Source organism: Chelonoidis abingdonii, chromosome 2, assembly GCF_003597395.2.
Source record: "Chelonoidis abingdonii isolate Lonesome George chromosome 2, CheloAbing_2.0, whole genome shotgun sequence".
Lineage (NCBI taxonomy): Eukaryota > Metazoa > Chordata > Testudines > Testudinidae > Chelonoidis > Chelonoidis abingdonii.
In genome coordinates this window covers 38,485,991-38,500,164 of record NC_133770.1, presented here as the reverse complement: position 1 = coordinate 38,500,164, position 14,174 = coordinate 38,485,991, and the positions used below count along the sequence as shown (strand labels likewise).

Below are 14,174 nucleotides of genomic sequence, written 5' to 3'. Positions count from 1 at the left end.
TTCGCTCCTCCCTCCATGAAAGCAACAGAAGACAATCATTTTGTGCTTTTTTGTCGTGCGGGTGTCATATTGCTTTCATCAGACGGTGCAGTAGGACTGCTAACCATCATCATCGAACGACCGCTTCCACTGCCACTCTGCTCTCCTGGTGCCATGAATCCACCTCGCAGGTCCTCTTGTTGTGCAGAATAAATATCTATTCTCATAGCATCCGCCTCGCGGGTCCTCTATATGACCATTGTCATCCACCACTTCCGCTACCACTCTGCTCTCCTGTCTCGATCAATAGTGAATTTCTCCATGTCGGCTGTCATGGACTCCCGCTTCCGCTGCAACTCTGCTCTCCTGCTCTCATGAATCCACCTCACAGGTCCTCTTGTCAGTGTCTATAAATATCTATTCTCATTGTATCTCTCTATAAATATCTATTCTGTCATCCACTGCATCCGCTGCAGCTCTGCTCTCCTGCAGACACCATACCACAGCAAGCATGGAGCCCACTCAGATCACCGTGGCAGTTATCACCCTTGTAAACACCTCACGCATTATCCTGCAGTATATGCAGAACCAGAACCTGCAAAAGCAGGCGAGAAGGTGATGGCAGAGCAGTGACGAGAGTGATGAGGATATGCACACAGACTTCTCTCAAAGCACGGGCCCTGGCAATGTGGACATCACGGTGGTAATGGGGTAGGTTTGTGCTGTGAAACACCGATTCTGGGCCCGGGAGACAAGCACAGACTGGTGGGACTGCATAGCACTGCAGGTCTGGGATGATTCCCAGTGGCTGTGAAACTTTTGCATGCATAAGGGCACTTTCATGGAACTTTGTGACTTGCTTTCCCCTGCCCTGAAGTGCCAGAATACCAAGATGAGACCCACTCTCACAGCTGAGCAGCAGAAACTCAACTAACACCCCCCCACACCACACACAATTCTCTTTTCCAGTAGCCACGAATGCATCCCAAGTCTTCAGGGAAAATTAATCATTAAACATGCTTGCTTTTAAACCATGTATTATATTTACAAAGGTACGCTCACCAGAGGTCCCTTCTCCACCTTCAAGTTCTGGGAGCCCGCCTCGGGAGGGTATTGGCTCCAGGGTGATAAACAGTTCCTGGCTGTCGGGGAGAACGGTTTCTCCACTTGCTTGCTGTGTGCTATCTTCAACCTCCTCCTCCTCCTCGTCATCTTCGTCCCCAAAATCCTTGCAGGAGTCCACTAACAGGGGTGGAGTAGTGGTGGGGGCACCCCCTAGAATTGCATGCAGCTCATCATAAAAGCAGCATGTCTGGAGGTCTGACCCAGAGTGGCCATTTGCCTCTTTGGTTTTTTGGTTGGCTTGCCTCAGCTCCTTAAGTTTCACGTGGCACTGCTGTGGGTTTGTGTTATAGCCTCTGTCCTTCATACTCTTGGAGAATTTTTCAAATATTTTGGCATTGTGTCTTTTGGAATGGAGTTCAGATAGCACGGATTCGTCTCCCCATACAGTGATCAGATCCAGTACCCCCCGTTCAGTCCATGCAGGAGCTCTTTTGCAATTCTGAGAATCCATGGTCACCTCTGCTGATGAGATCTGCATGGTCACCTGTGCTGATCAGCTTGCCACGCTGGCCAAACAGGAAATGAAATTCAAAAGTTCCTGGGGCTTTTCCTGTGTACCTGGCAGGTGCATCTGAGTTGAAAGTGCTGTCCAGAGCGGTCACAATTGAGCACTCTGGGATAGCTCCCAGAGACCAATACCATCGAATTGTGTTCACACTACCCCAAATTCAACCCGGTGATGTTGATTTCAGTGCTAATTCCCTCATTGGGGAGGAGTACAGAAATCAACTTTTTAAGAGCCCTTTAAGTTGACAAAAATGGCTTCATCGTGTGGACGGGTGCAGGGTTAAATCGATTTAAGGCTGCTAAATTCGACCTAAACTTGAATTGTAGACCAGGGCATAGAGTTCATATTTTCAGACAGCACAACTGCTGGTACCTCATATTAAGGATTGTTGTTGTTTTTTTAAAAAAAAATGTAAGCACAGCGGTAAATATGTTCAAAATAAAGATCTCAGACAGAAAACTAAGTATTGCTATGGATACACTCTCTCAGAAGGAACAATTCCCAAAAAAATAGCTATAAGTGCGTTTCACTAAAAATGGAGATTCTTTTTCAAATCTCTGTTCAGATAGTCCATAAAATATAGTACTTTAAAGAGGATTCTTTTCAAGTACCTCTAGAAGGAAAGGTTGGACCTGCTTAAAACTGCCATGTTGAAATCACCATTAGGGAAGATTTTGTGGCTCTTGTAGAAACTTGAAATACTTTGTACTTGACTTCGTAGCAGTTTCATTTTTCAGATGACAGCACCTCATGTTATTGTCCAGACATGGTGCAGGAGAGTCACAAACTGTCATTGTCTCTACTCCACCTTAAAATATCCAGGCTGTTGCTAAATTGTGTCACTTCTATCTCTACAACAGCTATCTTTTCCCCACTGCTAAAAATTCCACTAACATAGCTTCCTCCCTCCTGGCTGGATCCCCGATTCTCCACTGGCTTCCCTTTAAGCTATCCAACCCACTGATGCAAACATCTTCTCATGTTCCAAGTTTGTGTCTCCTTTCACATCATATTCAAATGCCTCATTTTCAGGATTTTGGATCTTCACTTCTCTTTATGACTGTTCTTTCCTCCTCTTCACCTTCCTCTGTCCTACTCTCTGTAAACTCCACTTCCTAAATGACTTGATTTCATTCACAACTGCACAGTTTTCCATGTCCCTCTATATGCCTGGAAGAGTCTTCATCCTCTTGTAACCATACATTCTTCCTCCTCCCCTTTAAATATCTCCTCAAAATTTGCCTTTTCCAGATTGTTTTCCATTACTGTTTGCTACGATGCTCCCTGTGTTATGCTATCCACTTGCTGCTATCCACCTGCACCTGACTATGCTATTTTGTGCATAAATATGTATTAATATACAAAATAAACAATTATAGTTAAAAATATTGTCCTGTGTCCTACCCACATCAGTAGGAAAGCAATCATAAAAAAGAATTTGAAAATACTGACATTGTTTTCTGTAATGATGCAAAATCACATTTAAATTTTTTCTTTATCTGCAAATCAAAGTTCAATAATTTCCTGGCAGGAATTATTGTTACTGGTAAAATGACATCTAGAAATTTGTGAAATGAGATTCTTTTGATATCTCAGATCTTTAACTACAGTCTCTAGAGGGCAGTACAATGTCATTTAGGTCAAGGTCTCCCAACATTTCCAGACTACTGTACCCCTTTAAGGAGCCTGATTTGTCATGCATACCCCCAAGTTTCGTCTCACAGAAAAAAATTGATTTAGGTTACTTATGGTCAGTCACCACTTTGTCTGCAATGACTGTTTGAAAGTGGAATTACAAAATGCACCAAAAGAGACAAGTTTGGTGAGGTGATACCTTTTATTGGAGCAACTTCTGTTGATGAAAGAGACAAGCTTCTCAACTTTATAGGGTCTTATTCAGGTCTGGGAAAGGTACTCAGAGTATCATAAGTAAATACAAAGTGGAACACATTGTTTAGCATAAGTAGTTAATGCATATTGTAAGAAAGCATTCAATGGAAAGTGGCCTGTTACACCTCTGCAGTAATAGGACAAAATAAAAAATATTACCTCACTTACCTTGTCTCTCTAATATTTTGGGACCAACACAGCTACAACACTCCAAAATTCACCAGGAAGCTTTTAATTTATCTGCTGCACCACATACAATATTTTCTCCAATTATCAAATTTGTATAATGTAACAGAGCTAGTCATACAGTGGATTTTTCTCTTCATTCACATGCACTGACTTTTCTTTTCTGATCTGTGGTTACAAAGCCAATTTAATAGGCTGTAAAAATAGAAGAATCTGAACTTTATTTATTGGAAGGCAGAATTTGTTAAAGATTTAAATAATTTTAATTATTCTTTTTTAAGATATATTCATTTTGTGAATTAAAGCTAAAGTTGGTTTTCCAAAGATTCCATCCTTTTAAGAGGCTACCGTGATTTTCTCAGACCTTTTTCTTCAATCCTCAGAAGCTTGCAGGATTAAGCTCTAACCAACTATTTGGGCCCAATTCTGCATTAGTTGTGTACCTTGAAGTCAATGCAAGGTCAGGCTTTTCAGAAGCAGAGGAACTAATTGTGGTTGCTAAAAAGTCATTAAAATATTTTTACATTATGTTCATTTTTTCTTTTCCTATTCAATATATTGTTTTTGGAATGCTTAATCTTAATATGACAAATTCACCAAACAGCTGTATTATAGCCTATTTTCTTCAGCTTTGACAATGCACCAGCACTCAAAATTCTGTAGTCTGTCAACAACATATTATACCACTCTTCAAATCAATGTTATACTGAAAAAAATGATTATAGTGAAAACCCACCTCATAATCTACCCTGAGAACAGCAAGTGCATCACATAGCTGCTGTTGGTAGCTTTGTCGAATTTTGACTTCTTTCTGGAATTCAAATTTTTAATGGATTACTGAAACATAGCTATATTGTACTTTAAGAAAAACATTAGTTCTTATTGTTTTTCCACTGAACAAAATCAAAATGTTGTCCAAATCCTCTGTTCTGGGAGAAAAGTTAATGAGCCAGTGCCCCTATAACTTTTCTGTCCCTTTGCTATTTATATCACTGGTGTATAACAATCTCTCATTTCCACTTTTGGCTAAATAATTGTACTGCATACATTTTTATATAAATGGGTTCCAAAATACTTTAGACACATACATGCTGTTGAAAAGAAACAAACAATGATTACTAAATCTTTCCAAAGGAAATACTCGAAATGCAACCAATATATTTAAAAATATGTACAAGGACTGTATACATCTGAAAATGTTTAAAAAGAGAACTCCATACATTTCTCAAATTTATAAATGTTTTATTATTTATTGTTCATACTGATATCTTGGGAGCTTAAAACTAAACCCCCTTCCTTTTCTGCTGTCTTCCCATGCCTAAGCATGCACTGGACAGTTACTGTACAGTTCTCCATAAGCACTAGGACATTGGCAATTAGTTTCGTTTGTTAACAAAAAGAGTGTTAAAGCATTTATTTTGGAAGATAATACATAAAGAATTGCCTGGACTTTATAAACACATAAGAAAAGAGGTAGATTAAAATCTTAGACCTATACATTAAAAGGACATTAACGTTGAAAGTTCTCACTATTATAGCATGTTTGTTACTAAATGTTAAGATTTTTTGTAAACATTTTTACATATGTTTATATGTAGATGTTTTCCATATAACTACCCACTACTTTTTAAGCTGCAAATCTTTGGAAATCCATATACATATTAATCAACATATTTGTGGATTAATTTTATCTTATACTATTACATATCAATAATCTGCCCAAATATAGAGGGTAAATGAATGAAAAATTGACATTTTAAATAGGTTATTCTGTACCTGTTTATGAAAAGCTTCTATGTCTCTCAGTCTGTCATTTATGTGTCTACAGAGATTCGAAGCCTGCTCTTGGATTTTTTCCTCATACTGTGCTTGAAGGATATTTTTATAGATCATAAAATCTTGCTGGATGGAGTCAGTGAACTAAAAATGTAAAGACTGATATTACATATACACTACAAAGGACATTTTTTCTATAATTTTCCCTGCTGATACAAAATAAACTAATCAGAAAGTATTTGTGCTTTAATTATTCTGTTTATGTAAGACACTGGATGAGTGGCAATTTTGTTGACTGAAATACCTTGGCATCCTTCTAAACAGAGATTACAAAATACTCTATCAGAAAATTTATTGAAAAAAATCAAACAGCTTAGTTACATAAAGCAAATTGTAATTGTCTCGGTAGGGTAACACACAAATTATAAACAGTTATGAAAACATAAATTATGTATTGTATTCTCAATGTTACCACTGACAATCTCTGTCACATGCTTTATCATGAACATGATCATTGCATCATATGATCATCACTGTGGGATGTTAAAAAGCAAAGACTGGCATCAATACTGTAAGAACCTTATAGTATGGAAGAATCAGATTCATAATACTGCAATTATATGTCTGCACTTTGGGTGGAATTAGGCATGCTCTGAGAACGCCTACTGGCAGGATAGGCAGGGCAATACCTATCTTCACCTGTTAGAGGATAGCACTGAGGGTGAGAAATGACAGGCATCTGGGTGCATGCAGAAACTTAAGCTCCTGGGACTTTTACAGAAAAAAAAATTAGGCACTCAGGAATTTTAGGCACCTCCAGAGTTAGACGGCAGCTGAACAGGGGTTTTAAGGATCTCAGCGGTACTTAAATTTTGGACTTAGGCATCTAAGTGAGAAATGCAAGTCTTTTTGTGGATCTAGGCCCTAATATTAATCATATATCCTACCTATACTAGTATAATTGCAGATACAACATTATTAACAACAACATTTATTTTGTCATAGTGCCTAAAAGTCACAGCCAGGCTGGGTCCCATAGTGGTACGCACAACATATTAAATAACAGCTCCTGCCTCAAAGAGCTTCCAGTCTAAAAGACAAGCTATAATAGGGGAATGAAACAAACAAGAAGGCCACAATAGATGGTGAGGGAGACAGGGTACCAAATGTAATAAGATGTATGCCATTTTTTGCCATTCCATAGCTGTAGTCAAAACTTGCCACCGCTTAGCCATATTAGGTTGCAGTTTTCTGTATGCCCTAAGGCAGAGATGAGTTTTGAGGAAGGATTTAGAGGAGGACAGAAAGGATAAGACTAAATTGTCAAATGCTTTGAAAGTAAGGATAAGAAATTAGCATTATGGATTCAATGAAAAAGGGGGATGATACCATCAGAGCAATGAGCCAAGCTGATCTTAGTGATTGCATTTTGAATGACTTGAGAGAGCTGTGACTGTAGACTTACAGGCCAAAGAGAAGGAGATTGCAGTAGTCAAGGTGCTACATGATCAGGGCTTGGGAAATAATGTTGGCAGTGTGTGCAGGAAGAAAAGGTCAGCTCTTGTAGATACTGTGCAAGAAGAAGCTGTAAGATTTAGAAGTGGCCTGGATGTGTGTGGGAGGGATGGTGGGGGTGAAAGCTCTCTGTCAGTGATGGGGCGGAAGGATAGGAGTGGGGTTAAAGAGAGCTACTGAAACTCTGTGGAGGATGGGAGTGGGCAGCGAACTCCAGGCTGGGAAGTGGGTCCCAGCTGTTCCTTCCTGCTCTCTGGCCCAATCCTAGGCACTGAAGTGGCCACTTCAGCTCCTCCAGGTCCCACTTTCACAGCTACCCCTTCACACGTATGTTTTTATATGAGAGAGGACCCTTACAATATTTCCACTGCGGAAGCACTAGCTCCTGCTCCCACTCCCTCTCCCATTTCTGTGCCCCCGCCCCCCCCCCTCTGCTGTATGGATCAAAGGAAAAAGCCTGAGCCAAAGCAAAAGCCAATACATTAAGGACTTGAACAAAAGCGAATATGGTGATGTTGTCTAATGTGATAGAGAAAGGAGTGAGTGGAGAGGGCTCTGGAGGAAAGATCAGGAGCTCAGTTTAGGTCATGTTATGTTTAATTTGTTAGCTGGACACACACTAGGAGATGTCAGAAAGACAGGCTAAGAGTTTAGTTTGGATGGAAGAAGATAAATTCAAAATAGAGAGTTGTATTTGTGAGTCATCAGCATGAAGATGACAATCAGATCCTAACTGGCAGCTAAGGTCACACAAACAGAGTGAAAGGAGGGGACCAAGAATGGAGTCCTAAGGGGTTTGAGAAGAAAAGGAGGAAGTTCCACTGAATGAGACTCTCAAGGAATGATCCAAAATTTAGAAGAATTGAGAGAGAACAGAGCCACAAAAGCCTAAGGATGACAGTGAGTAATTAATTTTAACCTCCTCTTAAAATGAATAAATACTCATGGAATCAAATAATTTGTATTTAAAACAGTGTAATAGAACTTCTACGCTACTTGATAACTGCCCTGTTCTGTTCATTCCCTCTGAAGCACCTGGCACCAGCCACTGTCAAAAGATAATTAGCTAGATGGATCACTGGTCTGACCCATATGGCCATTCTTATGTTCTTATTTATGTTCTTGCATTTTAAGCACTGCAAGAAGGCATGATTGTGATAATTCAGTTGACTGACAAAAGAACACTACTACTTAATAAGAAAAGTTAACATTTTGAATGACAGAAGAACCCAGTGAAGAATCAGGAGAATAAGAGGGTTACAACTAAAAGTTGTGGCAGTGATATTATAGAAGCACTCACATGCTATGCACCTTAATTTTCATGTAAGATAGAAATTGTTTATTTCAATCAGAAACACGAACAGACTTGATCAAAATACTAGCAAAGCATGTATAAAATCATTTATTGGCTATTTTATGCAATAGTCTTCCACAATAACCACAGCAGGTTAATGCATTGTATTATAAATAAGGCTATGTTTTAATCATAGGTATTTTTAGTAAAAGTCATAAACAGGTCATAGGCAGTAAACAAAAATTCATGGCCCGTGATCTGCCCATGACTTGTACTATATACCCCTGACTAAATCCTAGGTGCTCTGGGGAAGGGGGTAGGAGGTGGGTGGGTTGCTTGGGGGTGGGGCAGCCCGGGGGTACTGTGGGTGGAGGGCGGGCGGCAGCGGGCAGCCCAGGACCCTGCAGCTGCTGGGGGTGGAAGAGGCATCAGCACATGGCCTGGTCTGCTGCCAGTGCGACCCAGGGAGTGGGCAGTGGCACACAGCCCCAGAACCCTCACTGCTGCTGCAGAACTCACGGAGGTCCTGGAAAGTCATGGAATCTGTGACTTCCATGACAGACCCGCAGCCTTAATTATAAAGTATCTCCTTCCCTCCATTTTAAATTTGTAGCATTTTAAATGAACGAAAAATGTGAAAAAAATAGGGATCTCCCAGTAACTTTGTTCATACTATTTTGTAGTATGGGTTCATTAGTCATGAATTTGTTAGAGACGGGCTTGTTTTAATCCAATATTAAATGCTTTTATCCAAATATTTTCTTTTTAAGCCTCTTGGTACTTCTACCAAAATCACAGTAGCAAACTGAAAGAAGACTTTTGTTACAACCAACCTTTCTCTAACCTAGTTGATTTGAATATTATATTCCTATTTAATTCATCACATAATTGTTTTACACATAATCTTTTTAAAGTAAGGGTATTGCACTATTTTACACAAGCTACTTTCCTGTATATACATACATACATAGCCAAATTCATAGGTAGTATTAATGGAGCTGGGCCTATTTATTCCAGCGCTAAACTTCTCTTCTAGCGTCCTGGGCATTAATATAAAGGTTTACTGTTTAAGTCTGAAAGTCTTCACTTATGTGCATTTTCTGCTCACCATGTTTAAACTTTTTCCTTTTTTTATATATGCTTGATCAACCTTCGCATGGATATAATATGTACTCTGATAAGTATAACCAAACTATCTAGTCTTTTATTCAGCTATTCCTATTTAATATAAATGTGAGTTATTGGCATATTTTAACAGAGAACTGAGATTTACATAAGCTTAAATGAAACAACCATAACAGGACAGAAAATAACATAAAAGGTAAAGATGACTTTGACAGAGGATTTGTCCTACAACATGGTGCAGAATATCTTGAGACATATCCAAGAAGCATTCTTACCTGTACTAGGGCTTGTGTTGTAGTAGTAAGCTCCTTTAGTTCTACTAATTCTGTGATATCTGTTTGAGTGGCATGATCTGTGATAAAATAGCCTACTTTTAAGTCATCTGAAATGGAAGGCCTACAAAAAAAAGTTTTTTCATTTAAGAAAGATTACTAAATTAATTAGTCAGGTAAGGCAATTTAACTTTAAGAACTGAAATTCAAAACAGTAGTGATCATCCAAAGAACATATGTCTTATTGTTTTACTTACGGTACCTATCTAAGATAACATTTGGGTATCATTTGGGAGAATGGAGTTAGAAATGTACTTACAATATGTTTTCCCTTATAATGTTTGTATCATAAAGAGAAGTGTTTCTGATCAGATACGAAGTTTGTTCTGAAGTTTGTTTATGTCTGAATTTTATTTTAAACACTATAGGAAGAGAATGCAGAGAAGAAAGAATGTATTTTGTGACCATTTTTCTATACACAACACTAATAATCTTTCATATAGTTCAGGAGATCATATTTAATTTTAGAGTTGGGTGGGAACTAGATTTTCTGTTTCCTGGAAAATTATTTTTTCTATTTGGGACAGAACAAAAATAAATTTTGAAATTTCCCACAAAACAAAATTCTGAAAAGAAAAATTAATTTCAGGTCAAAATGTTTTGTTTAGATGCTATATCCCAATTTTTGCATTTTAAATTTTATTTAGAATATTTTAAAAAACCCTCAAAGTTGTTCTGAAACAAAATATATAAATATTCTGTTCTGAAAATGTCAAAATATGTTTCAACATTACTGGGACTACAGGCTAGGTCAAATTCTGTTGTCCGGCATCCCAAGAAAGCCAAAAACAGTTTAGAAAAGCAAAATGCAATTGCTGCCTTGTTCACAACCTGCTTACCTACACTTCAATAATTCTTGGATGCACTGATTGATTCCTATGTCCAACCTGAGGATGAACTGACAATTTCCTTGTAAATGTCACTGAACTACACAAGTAGATTACACCTGCCTGCCTCAACTGCTTGCTAAATCCCTCCTCTGGTGCCACTTAGCCAGTTGAGCCTCAGACTACTCTTCATGAGCAGTGCATGTGGCTAATCATGCTAGGAAAAAAAAACTAATTATATTCTTGAAGGACAACCAAATTGGACACCCAGGTTATTCTTGGACAAGTCACTTTAAAAATATTAAGGGGCTGGGGAGGGAAGATTTGCTAGCCTGAGGACAAAGAATCTGTCAGTTAAAATTCTATGGAACAGGAGGAGCAAGTCTATTCATGTTCATATAGTACCTAACAAAGTGGTTTGAATGGAGTCTTTTCTCTCTCCTTCATAAAGGGTAATAGAACAACATTCTTCCAGAAAGTGTTCCAAATGAGATCCTCTTTACAATGTTATCATTACAAATATCAGCCTGTCAGGCACTTTGACCCACCAATCATAATGTGCCAAGTACTATTAACATGTTCAACAGACAAACTTTAGGGCTAATCCCAGCTCTGTCACGGACTTATTATTTAGCCTCTGACAACTCATATAATCTTTGTCTCATATTCTCCATGGGTCTGAGAGTCAAGCACTCTAGTTCTAATCCTGACTTAGTCACTGACTATCCCAAGACAAGTCACTTAACCCTTCCAGGTCTCATTTTCCACATCTGTAAAACTGAGATAATTACCACTTCCTGTGAAGACTGGATTTAAGAATTCATTTGTTTATTTCAAAAGCATTACAAAAAATATCAAATTTCAAACCAAGTGAATGGAGTTAAGAACCTATTTCATGTTTAACAAAAACACTTTTAAAAAACTAAACTTTTGTTCACACTTGCTAATACAACATGGGCGCTGTAGAAAGATATTACTAGGAGAAATCTTTTGCTGCATGAAACAGCATTACAGCCTTCAAAATACTACGAAATCTTGTTTTAGTTATACAAGACTCTTCAAATTCAACTCCTCTTAAATTTTCCCTGACACAATCCTTCACAGTTACAAGAATTCACATTAATTCTTAGTATGTAATGATGAACCTAAAACTTTGGACAGGATTTTCAAAAGTGCCTACGTAACATAGGTGCACCAATCCCTTTGACTTTCAATAGTATTTGTGTGCCTGAACCACGTAGGTAGCTTTGAAAATCCCACTCTCTCTCTAACTAAGCCATTGTTTTAAAAAATGACTACTCACTGTCATCTTAATAAAATTCTACGATTAGAAGAAAATGGCAAGTTTGGACTCGTAAGCTCTGGCTAGAAAAGTAGCAAGTCCTTTGCCTGATAGAGTGTTGAAGAACAGAGTTTCTTCAACAATTTCCATGAGAGATAATGTGAAACAGGCACAGTTATATATAGTCAAGTAGTCCACAGGAGTCCGGAACATCCCAGAAGACAGAAGCTGAAAAGCAAAAGCTATGACCAAGAGTCTACCACAAAACTCTGTATGAGACATCCAGTTGTATGATGTGACAATGTTTTTAGTTTTAAATTGGTTATTAGATTTAGCTACTTATCCCTGAATTGGAAAGGTGCTTAAACTGATCGGTATAGATTAGAGAAAAGGCTATATTTAAATTACCTAATTCATAAAGAAAAAGCCTCAGAACACATTTGAAAGCATTCAGAGAGAACCATTTTTCAACTCTTAAAACATTTTGTTTACAGGCACAGAACATCATAACCTTGAAGTATTAAAAGTGACACAGAAATGAATGATGTAAATAACTGAATTTTATTTGTTCAGCTGATTACCCCTTTTTGCTTTGTCATTTTTCTTATAATTCCAATAAACCTAGGTACATAAACAAATTCTGAGTGACATACGCAACCCCTCATCTAGAATTTAGCGTAACAGATTTGACACTAGCACTGTTCAATATATAAACAACAATACAAGTGGCTAAAACATCAGTTTTATATTTGAAAGACTGCCCAAAACACTCACTCCATCAGCAGAATGCCCACTAGCAACTTAATGGGATCCAGAATCAGGACTGAAGCAGGGTGAAAGAATACCATGCACACTTCTCCCACATGCACCACTGCTCAGACAGTCAAATGCATATTACAGAATTTTTGTCTCCTAAAAACAAACTATTATTTTAGCTACTGCTGGAGGCAGGACTTGATGGAATTGTCCCAAAACGGCAATACTCAGCTTCCTACTGAATCACTAGGCAACACTTCCTATCACACATGTTCTTTAACTGTTGCTAAGTCAGATCCTACTTATCTTTTGACATTTGAAAGGATCAGAACATAAGAATGGGGATAGGGGAGGCGTAAAATTTTCATTTTCTTTTAGAAAAAAAGATATGGTATCTACCTCACATACAGAAGCTCTTTAGTCATACCAAAATAACGCTACATTGAGGAACATTGCACAATGGGTGTCAAGCAATAGTAGGCACAACTCCTTGAAATTTTTAAATCTTAAACAAATATGAATAAAGCATTATGAAACAAAGATGTAAGAATAAGGTCACGTACTGCCAAGGACTGATTTAAAAGCTATTTTCGGGTCACATGATAACAGTCCATAGGGGTGAGTTAATATAATTTAAAGTAATCTTCAGCTGTCATTTTAGAAGAATGGGTCCATGAGGGTGAATTGGTATTGCTTAAAAATAGCTAGTTGGTATTTTTAATATGATAGGATTTCTCACAACCACAGAGAACAGATGTACAATCCTCTGGCTTGAAACTCCAGCTAAACAAGTTAGTACATTCCCTGAAGGGGCTCTTTGGAAAGAGGACCATTAAAAAAAACCAAGCAGTTTCTGTGTTATAAAAACCTTCAAGGCTAATTCTTAAAGTTTCACAACTGTTTTTAAGCATAGACTGTACAAATATTGCTAGTGTCAAGGTGTCCTACGTCCCCTACTCAACAGTTGGAGGGAGTTAAGGCTAGGTACAGCAAGGCACCACATTCACCAAACAAGGTATCAGCTCCTGTTGTTCCTGGCACAATGAAGAGCCAGATGCTCTCCTTCTGTCTCCCTGGCCTTTCTTGGTCCTGAAGTCCCCTCCACCAACCCTCCAGCTTCCCCCTTCCAGCTCCCCCACCTACCTCAGCTGCCCCAGCTCCTCCCCCAGGGTCAGCTCTATGTACTGTGTCGTCTCAAGCATGGCACTCAGGCGGCTTTCGGTGGCATGCCTGCGGGAGGTCCACCAGTCTTGCGCCTTTGGCGTATCCACTGCCAAATTGCCGCCGACACTGCGCCCTCATGGCAACCGGCATGCCACCCCCCATGGCTTACCACTCCAGGCATGCACTTAGTGTGCTGGTGCCTGGAGCCAGCCCTGTCCCTTGCCTACCTCAGCTGCCCCAACTCCCCCCCTTCCAGCTCCCCCCCCTGCCTGGGTTGCCCTGACTCCTCCTCCCCTTCCAGCTCCCCCCCCCACCTTCCAGCTCCCCCACCTGCTTGGGCTGCCCCAGCTCCCCCGCCTGCCTGGGCTGCCCCAGCTCTCCCCTCTTCCAACTCCCCCGCCTGCTTGGGCTGCCC

General features: G+C 39.2%; 1 protein-coding gene across 1 annotated transcript in view; it reads right to left on the bottom strand.

The window, feature by feature from the left end:
- Nucleotides 1–13,797, bottom strand: part of C2H10orf67 (chromosome 2 C10orf67 homolog) — a 144,039-nt gene extending 130,242 nt beyond the window's left edge. Inside the window, 4 exon segments of the mRNA XM_075061938.1 lie at nt 4,425–4,499; nt 5,465–5,608; nt 9,674–9,794; nt 13,739–13,797. Of these exon segments, the coding sequence (XP_074918039.1) occupies nt 4,425–4,499; nt 5,465–5,608; nt 9,674–9,794; nt 13,739–13,797 (399 nt within the window).
- Nucleotides 13,798–14,174: the final 377 nt, after the last annotated feature.